This window comes from Plectrocnemia conspersa, unplaced genomic scaffold (genome assembly GCF_051122295.1).
Source record: "Plectrocnemia conspersa isolate PC_06_02 unplaced genomic scaffold, ASM5112229v1 ptg000002l, whole genome shotgun sequence".
Lineage (NCBI taxonomy): Eukaryota > Metazoa > Arthropoda > Insecta > Trichoptera > Polycentropodidae > Plectrocnemia > Plectrocnemia conspersa.
This window is the reverse complement of record NW_028277166.1, coordinates 20,682,091-20,696,369: the sequence shown is the minus strand read 5'-3', so window position 1 is coordinate 20,696,369 and position 14,279 is coordinate 20,682,091. Positions and strand designations below refer to the sequence as shown.

The following is a 14,279-nucleotide window of genomic DNA, read 5'->3' as shown; positions in this document are numbered from 1 at the left end:
ATTTTGTATCTGAACAAAAACACCACTATCCAATATAGAAAATATTATTTTTCGAGAAAACTGTCATCATCATCGTACGATGAAAGTTAGGACAACGAAAAGAATCCACATTTAATTCAACAATAATTTATCAAAGCAACAAGCTGAATTGCTCGGCTCACGACTGAAACAATGGTATTTATCAGATATTAGGATTTCTTATTTTAGAAAAAGAAATGAAAACCTCTTTATTTCGATATGATGTATGGCGTTTGTTATTGCAATGATATACTTGGATTATTCCAAGAAGTGAACGAAGATTATGATCCAGGTGATTGGCGTCTGTCTGTTCATAGATTCATCTAAAAGCAGTTTTGCTCCACAATGGTAATAAAAAACCATTAAGACAGTATGTCTCTTCTGATAAATTTGATAAAATGCAGTGATTTCCAATTGAATATTTGTGGAGACTTGCAAGTTATTGCCTTACTGCTAAGTTTGCAAGGAGAATTGCTGCTTCTTGTGTTTATGGAATAGCAGAGCTACACATGAACATTATAAAATAATAACATGGCGCCAGAGAACAGAATTTGTGCCTTAGAAAGACAATATTGTAAATTCACTACCTTTACACATAAAGCTTGATCTCATGAAAAATTGTATGATAGCGTTAGACAAAAATGGCACTGGTTTTCAATATTAAATGACAAAATTTCAGAAGCAAAGTTGAAAGAATGTATTTTTGTTGCGCCACAAATACGCGAAATATTACAGGACAAGGAGTTCGAAAACCACCTCACTAATGTTCAGTTAACTGCCTAGAAGTCATTCAGAACTGTAGTGGAAAGCTTTTTACGTAATAATAAACACCCTAACTATACTGAGTAAAATAGTAATTAGGTAGTTACCAGAAAATCAGTGCAAGAATGTCACTTAAAGTTAATTTTCTCCATTCGCATCTTGACTTTTTTCCGGAAAATCTGAGGGCAGTTAGCGACGAATCGGGCGAAAGATTCCATCAAGATATGGCTATTATAGAAAACCGTTTTCAAGGAAAATGGAATGCTGGTATATTGGCAGATTGCTGCTTGTTCCTGCAAAGAGAAACCGACGAATTATTTTTAATTCTGTTTTTAACTGATGTTTATCTTTACTCCATATTATCACAACTTTCATTAAACATTCCTAGGTACCAATAACCGGTACATGTTTAATGTATGGAATCCATACAAACAATAGTTTGACTGTAATATCAAAACTTGACGTAATACATCATGGTTTTAATATGTATGACAAACTTAGTCCATCAAAATCCTAGTTATAAAATCTTTGTTGGTCAGTGTTATCGGAGCGTGCTTTCAGAAATGTTATTTGCAAGTTGCAAGAACGACTAATTAAAAGTTCGCATTCCGATAGGCACAGTGATCCGATAGTGTAATCTTTTCTTAGTCGTTATGCTTGTCGCAATGCTAGAATTTAGCTTGTAAACAAAAATATTGTTATTTCGCCTCAATCGCTGTTCTCTCTGATTTATTTTATTTTACCGACTTCTCTTCTGGCATGCCACACGCGTACGTAGTATCTGTGCGTGCTCGAACACATTTCCGTCGAAAACGACAATAGCTCCTCAATCGCTCCAAATTTAGCTCCGTTTATGGGTCGATCGTCGCCGACGAGATAACAATAGCCCGCCTATGATAAGAATAGAAAACTAACGACGGCGGCGAAACTATGAATGAACGCGCGTTTGTTTCCGAGCCGTTGGCCCGCGTCCAAAACGTAAAACCCGTCTACGTTTTTACTACTACGGCTTTTTTTTTCTCATTCTAGTGGCAGATAAAAATATACTCGCGTAATAATACCATTATATATCTGTTTCGATAAACTCGGGGCGACACTCGATTATTTAACGCCGAATTTACGACCCGCGTTTGTTTCGAACGGAGTGCGGTGCACTTAAACAGACATACAGGAAACGGTCCTTAGTCTTATCGCCGCTTATAACTGTTCATTGTTTATGGATGGATGGGTGTACTGACTGTTGGTTTGTCTATGCGTGCATTCCGTGATTTTTTTTCAACTCGTCAGATTTTGACGCGTTATCGTCGTTATTCTGTCGCGGGATGAATCATCACGTTTGTGCAACGTGGAAGAAGAGCTCTGTGTGTGTGCTATACGCGATAATTGGGCACGCATTGTTGGTTTTTCGTGCGAGCACGATTTCCGAGTTTGAAGGTTCGGAATAATCAGAGTTCAAGGTAAAGGTTATGCGGGCGCGACAAATTTGTGCGTTCGTCTCTCGCGTCCAACGTTCGCACGATTCTAGACTTGAATAGTTCACTCGTCATTCGATAGTGAAAATCATGTGAATAAAACTCTCATAGCAAAGTACAAAGAAACTGCTTTGAATCTATTTTGTAAATATGTAATGATTCACATTACTTCTCACTAAATAATGATTCACGATGAGACGTCATGTAAAGTATGAATACATATTTGTACTGTCTGATTATGCATTGATAAAAATTATACCGGACAGCTAATATCTTTTATCGTCGCAATCTATAACTAATCATTTTATTTACTGTCTTATTTGTATGTATCAATAATGATTCCGTCCTGCCGTATTACTAATTTAACTAACATTGTGTAAATCTCGAAGACGCAACGATAAGGCGAACCTCGGTTTTGAGTCAATAACGCACGGAGAGCCCTTTTTAGGCCAATGCGTTCCTTAATTGCTTAACTCACATTCCCACATACCGGATCACTATATAAATTGACCTCTACTTGACCGTCAACCTGACCCATTCGTCGGATCGCATGCTTTTTAGATGGCTTCATTCGTCGTTTTCACTGTCAATGTCACCGCCTTGGTAGTAAAACCCCCCGTTAGAATTATTAAATAAAGGGTGGAAGTAGGCAACGCTCTATCTAAAGACGTATCGAAGGAGCCCTTCGGATCTGATGAATCCGCGCGGAAACGAGATAATACCATCCCGCCGCGCGTGCTTATCGCCGATTTTCTCGCGTCTTGTCGCAGATCATGCGGTGGATATTGCGAACGCGGGATTATGTTCTCCTATTTTATCATCCAATTTTTTGATATTGGTTTTCTGTCGGCGTATAAATATGACGAACAGCATTTCGAGTATTCGCCGGCGTCGAGTTTCTTCAATATAAACTTGATTGGACGGATTGTTTATATAACGTATTATGAATAATTATAATTAGAGTTAATCGCGGTTATCGTCGACTAAGTTCCGTTGAAAATTCTTTATACGTTTGTCATCCATTGTCCTCGCTGACGAGATAAAACGACCGCTGTCGTTTTGTGATTGGGCACATTTGTATAATTTTTGTCAGTCGCTTACATATTTACACAAACGCAACTAATTGCGCGTAAACACATATTCAACGAGGCTATTCGTCAGGTTTGTGTGTACTTACGCGCGTTATCGCCATCGCGTGCAACCGAACGCATAATGGCGAGAAACTCGTTTTCGTATATCTCTCATTTTCGGTTTTCGAGTAGTTATAAGACCAACAAAAAATTAAACTCGAACGTGGGATCCTATTTAATCCTCGCTGGAATTCTTCGTTATTTTTTCTCTTATGCGTTTAGGTATATGTGCCGCGCATAATGCGTATATAAATATAAAATTCTCCCTTCCAATTCAACGGTGATAATAATAATAATTCGTCCCCTGTTCGGGCGACGTTAGTCATACTTTTAGGGTCTTTATTTTTTTTCGTTCGATTCTTTCACAATAGTGTGTACGGTGCGTAGTTACAAAATAACGCATCGGAACGCTTTCGCCGGGTCGGTCACGTTGGTTACCTTCGATTTTCGGAAGACAAAAACGACGTTATGCATATCAAGTGCCGCCGCGACGAGTGAAAATATGTCGGTTAATCAAAACGCTCCGGTATGCGATATCTAATTACGTTTACGACGCGCTGCGTGAAAACAATATGTGCTTTCATCGTACGCTCTTATCGCGTTCGAACCCGTAATTCGATCTCCTGGCCCCCGAGTTTTTGTTTTGTCGCTCGTCAGGATCGTCGGTGTCGTTTTTTGTCCGCGTCCTCGTGATCGTGCGTTGCGTAACGCCCGTCGAGAATCAGGATATGTTATCGGTCCTTTTTTATTTATTATTTATTTTTATTGTTCGCAGATAAGCCATGGGTGCCAGACAGAGCAAGGGGTCCATGAACGTCACCACCGGCAAGAAGGTGACCGTCGAAGGAAGCGAAGTCGCGGCCTCCGGCGGTGAAGGAAAACTCGAGAGGATCGAAGATGTAGACACTCTGAAACCGCAGCTGAACGGAACCGCCGAACACCAGGAGGACGTAGTTATATCCGTACGTTGCGTTTTTATACTTTCCGCTTCTAGTATGCGTACGCTTCGGTGAACGGTTTTCTTTTTTATTTAGGATAAGGAAAAACAGATGAAAGAACAAGACGAAGCGCCCGAAAACGAAAAGGACAACTGCAACGAAAAGGAAATTATATTATCTCCAGTGGCGGCGGTCAACGGCGAAAGCGAACAGAAGGAGGGCGCCGAAAGCGCGGAAACGCCAGAATCTGGCAAAAAACAAAAGAAAGAAAAGGTAAGGATGTCTAACGAACGTGCTTTCGCTTTTCCTTCATATTCGTAATGCAATATTCAAACGTTTTTTTGTTGACTTTTATCCGGCTTTTGTTTATTTATCGTACGTGTGTTTGAAATAAATCTGTGGATTATATATATCAAGGATACAGTGTTCAATTTCGGCTGACATACTTGTGTATGGTGTATTTTATTGACACACATTGGTAATAACTTACTAGAAAAATAATTTAAAAGCGCGATTTTCAACCGGTATCCAATAGCAATAGTCCACGCGACAAGAAGTCTTCGATTAATTACAATCGCACTTTAGTTAGCCGCATCTAATATGTAGTCGACTTTGGTAACATTTAACATCAATTTTGGAATTGCCTGTATTTTGCACATTCAGACATTATTTTAGGGAATTTGGGGTGGTTTTCGCGATATGATTTGGTTTGACGTTTGTTATTTTTCTCAGGTGAAGAAGAAGTGGTCGTTCCGGTCCATCAGTTTTAGCAAAAAAGACAAGACAAAACCGACCAAAAAGGAAGAAACAACAAACGGCGAATGCGAGAAGGTTCCCGAAGAGGTGAGTCGTCGGATCGTTTTCCATCAACCCACTTTATTGACTTTCTATGCGGTCGTTTTGAATTAATAACGCAAACGGGCGACGGGTTTCTTCGGTCGTTGTCTTTCCTCTTCTGCGTCGTATCGATCGATTTGCGCCGATAAGATAACAAAATATGACTGCATGTCGAAGTAATGCATAATGAGTAATCGTCGCGGCGACGTCACCGCAACCGTAAAAAAGCGATTACGCGTTCCATATTCGCAATAATGCCTCTTTGTTACCATGATGTCGCGCGGGCGATTGTTGTTTTCTTTCGCCTTGCTCGAAGAAAATATTCGTTACAATAGCTGTGTTTGAAAAACGATTTTTTTAACGCAAATATTTGTTATTTATCTCGAATGGATTCTTCTAGACAACCTCCGATCGCGACATGGAAACCGCATATCGTCTCCTCTGTCATTGTACACCTTTTCCGAGTGCGGTGTTGCGGTTTCGTCTCTGCGAACCTTTATTATAATGTATTAATTCATCGCAAAACGGATCCCGAGTTGCGAATTTGCGCTCTCAAGGTTGTATTGTCGTCGGAATGCAAACGATCCGCGTTCAGGTATCTTCTTGAGACATGACGCCTGTCGCTTTGCATTGTCGCGCGTCCGTCGCATGCCATTTCAATAAACGCCAATTTCGAGGGCTAAGTTTTGCGCGAGGTTCGCGAACCGCCTTAGGCGATCCGATCGAACTTGAAATTCGATATAGGATGTTTTCGGTCGTTCGAAGGGGTCGCTCGCGTTCGATTGACGCTGAGCAGATGTTTCGAGTCTCCCGGTGATGTGGGGTTCGTTTATTTGTTCGTCGAAAGTGTTTCATGATATAAAACATACTACTCGGGAGTAATTATACTAATTGTAAAGCGAGCCGGGGTGCGGTCCGAGTGCCTCCCGAGACTTCGTATACGTTAAAATACAAGCTCGTTCGTTGCTAATCGGTTTGACTGGTAGATAAGGGCGATCGTTTATATTTATTTTTTCTTCAAAATACTCTTGTCTTATCGCAGACACTTCAAGTCAAAACGTCAAACGACGATAAACCGTCGTCTAAGATGATATATATCTGTAAATAACTACCTACTAACGTCTACTTTATCGAAACAATAGTTATGCGCCGTATTGCCGTAGTATTTTATGCGCTCTTGATGAATCAATATGTAATTAGTCAGCGGCTAGCAATTAATTGTACATCTAAATGGCCCACCAAAGATGCAACATGAAATCGTAGTATTCCACATTGTATGTACATCTAGAAGAGATTCGAGCCAGGTCAACGATCCTTATCGGACGTTTGTCTGCTCGAAAGTAAAAATTGCCTCACTATGCTCAATTCTGACTCCAGGTCGCTCGTTTTAATTTTCGCGTGCATTGTTTTGCGAGCGCGTCGTCGGGCGCAACGGTTTCCCGATTAGTCATGCCGCGTTTTCCGCTTCCGGTCGCCTTTTGTTCCGGCGCCCGCCGCATCGATTATTTTTCGAATTGTGCAGCGTACGCGCTCGCAATTTGCGCGGGCGACCTTTTCACGTCTATTCCGGTTCGATCCGGAGGAACGAACGAACTCGCCCCGACCGGCGAACAAGTGTCCTCTCCATGATTCGCTAACGGGAGGCGGAATTTTTCTATATATAGCTGAAAAATATAAGAAATATATTATGTTGTTGGATAATTTAACTCTCAGTTACCAGTTACGAACACATAAGTGCAAATTTACTAAATTTGTAAATTGTTCACGCTCAAAAAACACCAGTGGTTATTTCCCACTGCGTTTCACGTGCTGTTCAAAACGAAACTTAATCTAAACAAATTAATCATTATCTTCGTTTAGGTTCGGTTTGGGTTTTAACAGCAAATGGACGTTTCGCAACAGTAAAATTTTAAATTTTTTAAACTATTTTCGTCAACGTCTGTCCAGTGACGTCAAATAAGTGCTATATTATAAATTTATAGCTGCCATTTTTACTCTTCGAGTACCAAAACCTCGCAAATGGGATCGAATAGGGGTTTTAATGAAGTAAAAGTTGATTTAATATTACTTTTAATTATTTTTTCGCTTACAATTCATTAGCATATATTTATAGGTTACGACTAGGGATTCCAATCCCGGGCCAAAATTTTGATCCCGGGATTTCGGTATTGCAATTAGTCGATCCCGGGATCCCGGGACCAGTCCCGGGATAATTTTCCTGTTATTTTATCGATAAAAATAATTTAAAATGAATAATACGATATACTTTTACATCTGTTTTTTATAACGTACAATGTATAAAGTACATATAATTTTAGTCTTGGGCTTAAAATAGAAAATAATATAATAAAAATAAAAAAGGGAAGGTCTTATATATTTATTTGAGAAGATAAAAAAATAACTTTTGACAATGTATGTACATATGTACACTCATAGACACAATTAATGGAAAACATTATTTTGAATACAACTCACGAAGTAACATCAAAGCATCAAGCGTTTCATCATTTAGCCTTGATCTGATTTTGGTTCCTAAGCAGCCTGCTGCTGAAAAAGCACTTCAGACTCACAGCCTCAAAGATTCACAGATGACACGTGCAACTTGCGCAAGTTTGTACACGAAATATAACTATTTTGACAATAATAATTCGATTGTGCTTGATAAATCAATCAATCCAAAAAATTCGGGATTATGTTTTATAATCCCGGGACTCATCGGGTATTGAAAATCGTTCGGGATCCCGGGATCCCGGGATTGGAATCCCTAGTTACGACGAATATCAGCTAGATATTAATAATATTTAACAAATAGTTGAAATAATCAGAATTTTGTTGTTCAAATATATTAGGAAAGGCAGTCGTTTTTGCGATATATCAGTGGTAATATTAAAATATGTTTTTACAATTTCCATCGTTTCTTGAAGACCGGAAATAGTGACAATCAAATAATTCCAATCGATCATGACAGGTCCTAGATTAGTCTCTCTGATTAATATCGTAATGTTTAATTAAAAGCTGATAAGCTATTCGTGCATATAATATGATCTAAAAAATCTTTTACAACGAGCTTAATCGTTGATAATATCACATGTATAATTTGGCCCCCGATAACAGGAAAGTACATAAAAACATATAAATAAAAAAATAATTGCAACTTTTGATTAAATTTCGTAAAATAATTTTGCTACGCGCCCCTTATAACTCGCGATATATATGTATACGAAATGAGCTTTCGTGTTCGTTGAGTTTTATCTAAAGAAGTGATCATAATGATCTGAAATATATAAATAAGCTATATTGTTTACTTGAAATTAATCTGAATTAATTAAATGTTATTTTTAATGCTTGCTAACAAGCATACAAATGACTTAATTATGGTTACCGAAATTATATGGTTTAAAAATGTAAAATATTTATCAAACTAAATAATTTAATTTATCGCTCATATGCCTTTTTGAACATGTGTAATTTATTCTACTTGTAAATGTGATTAACTTCGATTCGATTAAGTTTTTTCGAACTATGTCTACTATACGTTCAAGTGTGTATCGATAGTTGATCGATAATAAAAAACGGAATCGTGTGAATTGAGCTTTATTTAATCTAACGTCGCAAGCCGAGGGCGTTTCCCGACCGCAGCAGCAGCTTTCAATTTATTCTCATCTCGTTTGTATCGCAATGATTCGATTGCAATTCCGATTTGCTGCAATCCCGCTATCGGCGGAAACCGGACTGCCGGTCGTTTTGCGAGGCTTCCTTCGGTAACGGTACACCGGCGAGCTTTCGAGCCAGACGGGGGTGTGTTCGTTCGAAAATAGGTGCGCCGCCCAAGGTCGGCGGAGGGTGCTTCCCGGGGATTCCGGGGGACCTCCTCCGGGAAAAAGGCCAGGCCGGGCCCGACGCGTATCGACCGCCGGGTCGCTTTCCCGGAAGCGACTGCGTTCGCACGCGGCCGTGAGTCACGCCGTCGGCGACTTTCCCTAGTCGCGCGGCAGCCGGCTCGCTCGTCGCCATGGAAACGCCCGGAGTCTGCCGGTATCGATCGGCCCGGTGCGCCCGCACCTAGCCGGGTCGGGACATCTAGCGGCCGATAGCATAGCGCGCTGCGTCTACGCTATCACCCGCAAGATGTCTCGCTGCTATTTTATTTTTAATTTGATCTTTATCATACGTGCAATCAATGTGACTAGAGTTCAAGGAACAAGGAAGTAAAAGTTCTCGAGATACGGCATAGATGGCGTGTGCATAAATACATTTTTGAATGCTTGCTCCGAAGTAATAAATTTATCATACAAATTAATTATTACAAGTATAAATTGGTCGCAAATAAAATTTAATCTGAAGTATTTCATTTTTTCTTAAATTAAATCACACGACACCAAATATATTGAGAAAAAATTTGGCACATAATTTGATGCATATTTTTAACGACCTAAATAAACCGGAAAAATATATGTTACTAAACCCAAACTATTTCCACTAATTGCTAAATATATTATTCAGTGGCTTCCAATTCTGTATCCTAAAAATATTTTTTTATTAAAAAAAAAAATAATGGCATGTTTCTAATCTCCAGTTTGTACGCTAATTGATGTATGAGGGATTTTTTAGTTGTAGTGATTTATAATCCCAACGGGGGTGGTCTTGAGCTGGTTCGCCTCTTTTCGAATGCTTGACTATATCGAATCATGAATCGGAATAAATTCGGATGTCCGAATGGAAGAAGACGTGTCTTTGGATAACTGTCGACTTAAAATGCTATGAGAATTCTGCTAAATATTTGTTTAAAGTGGTTATTTTCATTATTGCATAATTTATTTTCTAATTTTAGAATGAAGCATAATTCGTCGCATTCCATAATGAATTAAAACATAATGCGTTCAGTGTTTTATGCCGCTTATCCGATTTATGTAAAACTTGTGCAAGGCGGATATTCTTGTATCATTGATTTGTAAATAGACTCGTAAAATTTAGACTTTCAGTAGTATATGCATTAATCTTTATAAGTCCAAAGGCATATATGTCGAAATTACGAAACGCGTAAATTTATGCATCCAGTATTCAACGCGTTTAACCTTTGGAAGTCCAAAGGCATGTATGTCACGCCTAAAATGGTTTTACCATTGCAGTCCAAAGGCATCTATGTCATGCCCAATATATTTTCTATTTTCTGAAGCCATTTTAAATGATTTGATGATACAATTTCCAGTATTTAATTTCATTGGTTTCAGAGATACTTTTATTAATATATTAAGGTAAAAAGATTTAGTAATTCCTAACCATTTTACATGGAATTGTCAAATTACTAAAATTCATCGTAAAATATGTTAATCCATCGATGGATTTTGGAAACAATTTCTTGACCAGTCAGTGCCAACCGCTCATAACATATACTATATTTGCGTTAACATAGTCAGTTCGAAAGCTATCCATTTCATCATTATTCATAATTGAGAAAGAGATGGCAAGTTTGGGTTTACGCCCCTACTATTAGCTCGAATTTGAACAAATCTATAGAAATTAAAAACATTACTATATTTTTTATTTATTTATAAATCAATCGGGAGTAATGGTAACGAGCGTTTCCACTGCGACGGCACTATTTAAAATGATAAAAATTCGGTTTAGATGTGTTCCATTCGATTCTCACTTATTATAAATCGTAATATTGTTATTAAAAGTATCAATATGAACGCTAGATAACTTAGCGTTCCCATTGCGACGGCACGATTTTATTGCTTTTGACGTGAATTTTTGACTTCTTATAATTGTTTTTTTGCGCTCCCCTATTGGTCAAAATTTGGTTTAGTTGTGCTTCTTCTATTTTTTTCAGATAGTGGTCTTAACATCTGGAACGGGTACAGGGCTTACCCTAAATAAATTATATATAAATAATATTTAAGTAGTGATTAAATATATTGGACCGCAGTGGATTCATCAATTAAAAAAGTTTTTGTCTGGTAAAAGTTAAAAAATATATAACGCTATACGAAAAATGTTTTACTGTGCTGTTCACAGCATAATAAGTAATTTCTTATAAAAGTACAAAACTTTTTCGTTGAAAATGTAAAGCGCTTCCAAAATAATGTTTTATTTATGTTCTCTTCGTTTTCCTTCCGCTCTTCGGAAGCGCATAAATTCTACCCTACTCGACGTAATACAGCCCGGCGACAAAAGCGCAGGTCTGTTGTAAGGAGTTAAGCCAGAATATTAACATTTTGTTTTTGCATATTGGTTTTATATGAAAGACTGAAAACGCCCAGAGGGCTGCAGAATTTTTAATCGTGCAGGGGGTGAGTGAAAAAAGTGAATGATGCAGTTTTATTATCATTGTTACCATTCGTTTGTAAACCTTATTATTATTGCTATTTATTTATTTAAATACATTACTTGCAATTATAAAAAACGGTACATACTATTAAAATATATTTAACGAACAATTAGATAAATTTATATACAATACGATGCGTCCACCAACTGCAAGTAACTAGATACTAACAAATCTATACTATCCGGCTAAACAGTCGAATAGCTGTGCTTATTGGGCAGTTGTCCAATATTCCTGTTCTTGCATGCGAACTTCAAACAATACTCGGGAACGCAAGCACTGGTAATAAGATGGCAAACAAAAACGAAGTTCTTCCAGAGTCTGGATGGTGAATATTCCCTACCAGCACATTGAAGACGTGCTTTTTCAAGTACACTTGTGGACTCGACTTGATGGAATCATATCTCAGAATATCCTATAGGAATTATGTAGGAAATAAAAAATATTATCTATTAAAAGAGCGTCGGTTGCATTAGGTGGCAATTAAATCAGCGAAGCATGTTCGATGGTAGAGTACTGTACGCTAGATAATTATATAAGTCACACAGTGCCCTCGAGCTCCTCAATTGATTCGCATATTGCAAGACAAATCCCAACATTTTTGATGCTTTATTGCATACGTTTTCTATATACTGATGGAATCTGTAGCCTCTTCAAATAAGACACCCGAATCGGTTACCACTTCCGTGCAAGTGGAGTACTAAAAAAGACGACACAATTTCATAATTTTTCATACACCGGTGAAAGTAATTATTTGCAACGATAGGTTGTACCAACAGTGGATGTGCGATAATGTCCTGTATTTTGGACATGAATAGCTATTGATGAATATAGTAATAATATTGTATGTATGTGGTGACTGTGGGTGAATAATTAACACTTCTAGGTTCCGTGTCCATGATTTCCTCCAACTAACGCGGTTTTACTGTATTGCGCCATAAACCCACCCCGGCGTGGGCACATATATGACTTCTTTCGCTATGTAGTATTATTTTCGCAGATGACAGGGTGTGCGCAAAGCTACTTTCCTTGTGTGTCATTCGGATTTTATTGGCGAGTGAGTTATAGCATGCGCTTTTCAACGCTCCGGGGGCGTCCCGAACTGGTTGCGTTTCTTCGAAAGCGATCCCAAACTCGCGTGGGAGATCCACCGAATGATTCACCGCGAGTGGAGAATTGTTCTCTCGCTACACTCGCGCACCACGTCCTAGTAGAGTGATCTTAGTCTTTATGGTGCTTTCGAACCCACCAGATTTTTTATTGTCCGCCGTTAAAGATAACGGCCGCCGGTCCATACTCATGCCAAAGTCTTCTCATTATTCACCGGTCGCTCGGTCAGATTAGTTCGTTCTCATACAGCGTGTACTGCTCTTCGAGTCAAGAGTTTTTCCCGAAGGATTTAAATAGCTCACGCGCATCGCTTCAAAAGCGGACGGCGGTCTTCACTCGCATGCAAATCGCCCTCCCCGTCACCTGTCTTTTCAATATCGCGACTTGACCTCTCTGAAAATGTGGTCTTGGTTTCGGGAGACCGTCTCCTACTACGCGGGGAAGACTCTCCCGCAGCGTGGGCAGCCTACGGCGACGAAAACTGTGAGTTTTATTATGTGGAACGTATTCTTCTGCATTTATTCGGATGACAGTATCGAATGCCCAGTTTTAAATAAAGTATACATTGAAAATCCGCTTTGTTTCTCTAATCATTTTCTACACACGTATTTTTTTATATTTTGCATTGCTAGTTGCAATCCAAAATTAAAGTGAAAATAGTAATGAGAACTAACCCTGCAAACTATTATCAAATGAACTAATCTACGTGCAAAATCACTATTGCGCTATTTGATAACAGGAGTTGTGATTATTTATAACCATGCAAGCATTTCATTTGGGTCATTGATCGTTTTTAATCACCAAAATGCCGCTTTTCAACTAGTATTAGAGTAGTGAGATTTTTTTGTTTTACTTTATATGGATAATTCACCGGTGTTATCCTATTTTGTCAGTACAATTTATATTAAAATACAAGCTGATGTTATTTTTGTCCCTAATGTTTAAAATCTAATCCAGTCACATTGTAACGTTGTTCACGCGTCAGATGTATGAAAGAAAAAACCACGCAATTGTGGCGTGTCCCCCTCTGCGCAATACACACTATTTATAATTGGCCTGTGATTAACCGCGATCCAAAACGTTTATGAATTCTCCGCCTTTGTTATGAGGTCGTGTAGGTCGACGCCGATTGAATTGTTTGTTTTTGTTGTTACGTTTCTATCGCTACGAACTTTGCCATAAATAATTACTACCTAATTGGATTGAACTTCTATATTTAATTATAGTTTACTTCTGATTAGAAGTTGTTTTCTGTGTAATCTTATTGATATTGAATTATTTTATCGATCGATAGCATTTGAAGCTTAAAAAACTTGTATCCATTATATACACAGCCTTCACATTGCAAAAACTCACAGCAGATCATTAAAAATGTTCGGTTTTATCTTAAAAAATGCGCACTACTTCAGGAATATGTACTTCATTATTGCGCACTCTTTATGATGCTCTAGTCCGCAGCGTACTATAAGCTGGCTCTATTGTATGGATTTCAGGCGTAATGAGTCAATGTAATAAATTGAGGCTAGATAAAGTACAGCGTAAATTCTTTCGATATTTATACTAGAAGGAATAATTATATTATCCGTTCCTGTGCTCTCATTTTGGAAACGATGTGAAACTTTTGGTTGTCAACTTTTTGGAAATTGCTCAAAGGCATAACAACCCTTCGGTGCTCGAGCAGCTC

General features: G+C 38.4%; 1 protein-coding gene across 8 annotated transcripts in view; it reads left to right on the top strand.

The window, feature by feature from the left end:
• LOC148238012 (uncharacterized) overlaps nucleotides 1-14,279 on the top strand; it is a 38,162-nt gene that overhangs the window by 14,608 nt on the left and 9,275 nt on the right. For 7 of the 8 annotated variants that reach the window (XM_088181241.1, XM_088181234.1, XM_088181236.1 and 4 more), the window contains 3 exons: nucleotides 4,158-4,344; nucleotides 4,417-4,593; nucleotides 5,053-5,163. In XM_088181241.1, the coding sequence (XP_088037367.1) occupies nucleotides 4,165-4,344; nucleotides 4,417-4,593; nucleotides 5,053-5,163 (468 nt within the window). In that variant the 5' untranslated portion in view covers nucleotides 4,158-4,164. Of the gene's footprint in view, nucleotides 1-4,157; nucleotides 4,345-4,416; nucleotides 4,594-5,052; nucleotides 5,164-12,800; nucleotides 13,079-14,279 lie in introns of those variants that run through there. The other variant, XM_088181239.1, reaches the window with a different exon arrangement.